General features: G+C 34.3%; 1 protein-coding gene across 1 annotated transcript; it reads left to right on the top strand.

Moving 5' to 3' along the window:
* Positions 1-19: 19 nt before the first annotated feature.
* Positions 20-3,873, top strand: CDKN2C (cyclin dependent kinase inhibitor 2C; the record flags this gene model as incomplete). The annotated part of the gene is made up of 2 exons (XM_080693152.1): positions 20-148; positions 3,496-3,873. The coding sequence occupies 2 exons, from the start codon at positions 20-22 to the stop codon at positions 3,871-3,873; spliced, it is 507 nt and encodes a 168-aa protein (XP_080549278.1).
* Positions 3,874-5,946: the final 2,073 nt, after the last annotated feature.

Here is a 5,946-nt window from a genome sequence, read left to right on the forward strand (position 1 = left end):
ATCGTCAGGATCCTAAAGAATGGCCGAGCCTTGGGGGAACGAGTTGGCGTCCGCAGCTGCCAGGGGGGACCTAGAGCGACTTACGAGTTTGTTGCAAAGTAATGTAAACGTCAATGCTCAAAATGGATTTGGAAGAACTGCTCTGCAGGTTGGTATCCAGAGAGGTGGGGGAAACAGGTTAATAATGTTGCCTACGTGACCTCGGTTTCTAGAATGACAGCTCTTAAGCTTTCAGGGGTACAAATTTTCACTGTTTCTAAACCTCGTTGGTTGCCATATTTTATATCTTTAAGTGGATCCAACTCTCCAAAATGACGTACTTTGAGCAAACTCGTCAAATCCAGTAACGTTCTCGATATTAAAAAGGATTTTAGGTTTGGTCTTAATTTCTGGAATGTTTTTGTGACGGTGGAGGATTTTAAAGCAGTCATAGTAGCGCCGAGGTCTGTCTGTTTTGTTTTGTTTTGTTTTAGACAGTTCTGTAAACACATTATTAAGATTATTATTTGAAGAAAATACACTGCCATTAATGGTTTCCCGTACTTTGTCCCCAGTAATTGACTTTAACGTTAATTTTCTTGACTACTAGCAAGGGTGTTTTTCCTTTCAGATCAAATGTTTCACGTTTTGACAAACGACCTTTCCTCGTTTGGAATGGGCACGGGGACAGGATGTACATTCCCAGTTAATAGAATACCATCCACCCATTCAGGAGTGAGGAGAAATAAAAAGTTGAATTTTCTAATCAGAGCTGACCTGTGGTGTTTTTGTGCCTCCGGTTATGCCGTGTTATGCTCTAATTTTCAGTAATTAGATTTACTGGCAACAATTGACACATGTCCAGTTGCCAAGTATGTACCTGATAATTTTTTTTCTTCCTCCAAACGTTATCATGTAACTTAGTTGAAGGGCTTAGAAACAGAAAAAATGGAAAAGTAGTCTCAAATGGTTACTCTAGCATAGTTCTCATGATATTCATAAGAACAATTCTAAACTCGAAGCTGATTTTGAAAACCCGCTGGGAAAAGAGCTTTTAGAGGGCTTTGTTTACAGAGGGCTTTGTTATAAGAATCCAAAGTTTAAGTGGCAGGAGATAGAACAAAGCCCATATATTCTGTACACTCTAAATCAGAATGCACCGGCCTTGAAATTCTGTAGTATTAAGGAAAGTGATGCATAGGCACTAAATTATTTATCTTGTTATTTAAGGTAGAGTATATAGGGAAAGGATTTTTTTCTTTTTCCACCTAGTAATTTTGAACAGGTTTGGTGATGATAGCAATGCCACAGATGTAATATATTGAAAAGTTTCCTACTAAAAGCCCTATTATGTTACTCTCACAAAGCATGAGCCACTTAACCAATGTTCAGAATAAGATCTTACAGGATTTTTGACAAACAGGAAGACTGGGCGACTAATACTGTTTAAAATTTTTTGATAAACATTTTAATACAACTCTATAATCTTTTTATATTAAAATACTTATCAAGATAAGATCACTCTTATTGTGGCTTAATCTTAGAACATGTAATGAAGCACATACACACAAATAGGAGTCTGAAGGCTTATTTTCAGTATGCATAAGCCTGTCTCTGAAGTTGTATCATAAAAAAAAACTTACTTCAAAACCGTTTCTAATATTACTATTATTTTCTGTGAAATATTGCAAATTTTTTTCAATAATTATGTTTATATATCTTAACTACAAAAGCTTTCTCTCCCTGGTGTAAGTTTTTCAATCAGGATAATAGCAAAGGCCTTAATCGTACAATTGCTTTGCAAGAATCCAAGGTGTCTAACTCTTGTTTTTCTCATTCTAGGCCCTTAAGTGTGACAAAATAGAGTAGTGGCAAAAATTAGACTGTATTAATTCTTAATAACCAAAAACATATTTTATTGAAGTTGTTGAAAAATAAATTTTCGGTTTTAATGCCCTAAAAAGAAGGGCTACAAGTTGACAGGGCTTTTTCAGTTGGGAAACTTAATATCTTGACCATCTATATTTAGTTTGTATTTCCAAAATATTATTCATCCTAAATATATTTTATAGCTTGATTTGTGATTATTTTTAAACAGACATGTTAAAGAGATAAATTAACTTCATGTGTATTTTCCAGTGGATTATTATTTAATAAACACTGAGTGTGTTCTATGCAACCTATTTACTATAAATCTAGGTTATTATGAATATACCTAAATATAAATTAAACTAGTTAAGATGCTTACAATTTCTGGCATGTTAATGAGGATGATATTTTCCCAACTAAATTATATATATTTTATACTTAGGTGCGGGTTTACAAATTATTCTTTAATTTTGAGAGATTAACAGACACACTTCTTATTAAAGTGAAACATATTTAAACAACACTGTATGATATAAATTATTTTGTATGCTTATAGCAAATGTTAATACCACATTCTGATTTTAAAATATTGGCAGTTTACAAATAGCTATGTCTAAGTACTTATAATAACTGCAAAAGGAAATGACAGGGTCACCAGTTGATTATTAAATGGGTTCAAACCATTAGACAGAGCTGTCCTGAGCTTCAAAACACACACCAGATAGCTTACTTGTTCTTTTGCTCACTTGAAAACCAGGAGGCTAGTTGGAACTTGAGAACGAGTAAGTACTACAGTAGGATGCCTATTTCATTCTCTTACAGAACAGTTGCCATACAATCTTTTTCTAATACAAGGTATATCATAAACTTAAGTTTTAGATAAACTGATAATAAGCAAAGAATAACACTGTGGCTTACTTAATGCCTTAATAATCAGTAACATTCTGTAATTTGAAATGAAAGCATCTAAGCACTGAATCTTACCTAGCAGTCAATATTAATGAACTTGCAAAGAAAAAAATATTTTCTAAAACACTTGGGAATTTGGGGCAATAGCTATTTGGAGAGAACATGTGAAAATTAACCATTTAGGAATATATCAGGTCTGGATTTTTAATAGGTCACTTTCATACAAGGTGACACTTGTGGGGTGAGGGTAAAGAAACTCCCTATCCTCACTTATTTTGGGTAGCCATTTAGAAAACAAATTTACCCATGTTTGATTTTCCAGATTCAAAACTCCAGGCACATTTTGTGAGCATGAGTGAGCAAATAGGAGTCTCTTACTTAAATCACAAATTCCATTTCTTTTATTTTAATGAATTCATGAAAGATCTTACACAAGTCTTGATGGGAGATAATTGCCAGTATAATTTATATGACTTGCACAAATTCTATTTTGTTGATCAATTTATCTTACTTCTGGAGCCCATTTAAGATACTACATCAAAGAAGCTCCATTTTTAGTTTTTTTTTATACTTTTACTAACCAATACTTTTCCTGCAACTGAGTCCTTCAAATCTTATACTAAGAGTCTCCCCTAAGAACTCCATCAAAAAGAGTTACATAGGACAGATAGGTATTTTTAAGTATTCCTGTAGCACGAGCACTTGAAGGATTCTATCATTTTTACTTTTTTCCCCTAGGTTATGAAACTTGGAAATCCTGAGATTGCCAGGAGACTACTACTTAGAGGTGCTAATCCCAATTTGAAAGACCAAACTGGTTTCGCTGTCATTCATGATGCCGCCAGAGCGGGTTTCCTGGACACTTTGCAGACTTTGCTGGAGTTTCAAGCTGATGTTAACATTGAGGATAATGAAGGGAACCTGCCCTTGCACCTGGCTGCCAGAGAAGGCCACCTCCCAGTAGTGGAGTTCCTTGTGAAGCACACAGCTAGCAATGTGGGGCATCGCAATCATAAGGGGGACACAGCCTTCGACGTGGCCAGGCTCTATGGGAGGAATGAGGTAGTTAACCTGATGGAGGCAAATGGGGTGGGGGGCGCTGCAAATCTGCAATGAATGTGGGACGCTTTCCCACATTGCCCCTACTTTGTTAGTTAATTGGTTGGCTGTCCCATTTTACTATTGTTTGTTAAAATATAGGTTTTTTTTTTCCTATTTTAAGCCGCTAGTTAAAGCTTCTAAAACTGCACAAATGGAAATCCTGCTACAAGTTCATGAATATATTTAAGCAGCATCTTTTTCACTGATTTCTAATATGTAATTGCAAATAGCTGGCTTTTCTGAATATTTTATCTCTTTTCTTTGCTTACCCCTTTGCCAATCACAGTATCCAACTTGGAGCTTTTGTTTTTAAAATGGTTTGTCCTAATGCTTCTTTTGCCTAATTAAAACATGTTTTCAAACAGGACAAGGTCTTTCTGTGATTTTCACTCCTCTATTACCCACACATAACTTGCCCCTTGCTAAGAACTGTACTGAAAGTTCAGGTTGTTGTAAAGTAAAAAAGTAGACCACTTGGAAAGCTAGATATAGTCTGATTATGATTCAGTTATTCTTTTCTTTCTCCCCCCATCCCACCCCATAATGAGTTTACTTAGCCCCTCGTATTTCTGCTTTCAAACAAAAAAGAACATTTTTGAAGGCCAAAACTGAAATAATTTCTGAATGAATTTTTCAGATGTTCAGTCTTCTCTTTTTTCTCAAAGTTAAGTCAAATAGTTAAAGGATGTTTCAGAAATAGCGATGTGAAAGCAAATATATGTTGGCTCTGAAAGCCAGTTTTAAAAGAAAATGACACCTTCAAAATGCTTCCCAGTAGTTGATTTTCACAAAATGAAACATTTTCACAGCAGGAAACAATCGGTTAAGTAGTACCTTTTTCAAGAAATAAGTATACTAGGTGTAGCACTAGCTTTTTCTCCCTGAATGTCAGAAATATATAACATAACCACAAAAGGTTTAATTAAGCATTAAAATAAAATACAAATACAAATTTTTAGGTGACAAAAGACTCATCAGGAAAAATTACATATAATGATTATAACTAAGGTCTATATAATAAGCCTCATAAAATAAATAAGCCACCTTCCATATGGCACTTGATCTTCACAGACTTTTTAGTAAATTGGTATAAAATCTTATAGAAGACTTTTTAAATAAAAATAAAATATTCTGAAGGAATTAGAAGTAGCTCAAGTTTTCAAGAGGATTTTTCAACATCTAATTCTGTCATACTAATTAAAAGTTGTTACCAAAGGGTTCAATGCAGTTACCATTTATAAATTTATAAATACTTTATCCATCATCTCCTACATGAACAAAGATGTTTTATGTGAAAATTCCCTCCTTCTGCCTCATAAACTCTCTGTCCTCGCTTCAAAAGGAACAAAATACTTCAAGGTTTATTGAAGGGCATGGTTCTAATGCCTCCCCTAACAAGGACTGGAATGGTTATAGGCAAATGGTTTCCAATTATGTATTTTCCATGATAATATCAAAGAATATAGTAGGAAATTTTAATCCTTTTTATCTTTTGACTAAAATCTGAATTCCCTAAGTTAAGTGCAACAAGACTTTGACTTCTGTCACCTTTAACTGCAATTTACTAAATAATTTTTTTTCCAGTACTGGGTATGAAACCTTGGAGCATTCTACCACGGAGCTACACCCCCAGCCCATTTTTAAAAATTTTTAAATTTTGAAACAGGGTCTCACTGACTTGCAAAGGGCCTGGCTAAGTAGCTGAGATTGTCAAAGAATCACAGTCCTCCTGTTTCAGCCACCCACATGCTGGGGTTAAAAGCATGCACCACCATGCCCAGCTTAATAAATTTATTTTTGATGGCAACATACAAGTAAACTTAAGACACATTTTTTTAAAAAAAGTAGAAATTGAGTTGACTTTGAAGGAAAAGTGTATTTTATATTTTAAAATAGTGTCAATATACAGAATATATTGCTTTAATAAACAATATTTTCTGAGCACAACACTATTACTGAAAGCAATCAAAATAACCCGTTACAAGTTGCAACTGTAAATTCCAACGATTCTGAATTTAAAATCAGTTTACAGGATGTTACAGTATCCACCATGTCTTAGTATTTATCCCATAGAGTAAAATTCCCCTT

This window comes from Muscardinus avellanarius, assembly GCF_963383645.1.
Source record: "Muscardinus avellanarius genome assembly, chromosome: 3".
NCBI lineage: Eukaryota > Metazoa > Chordata > Mammalia > Rodentia > Gliridae > Muscardinus > Muscardinus avellanarius.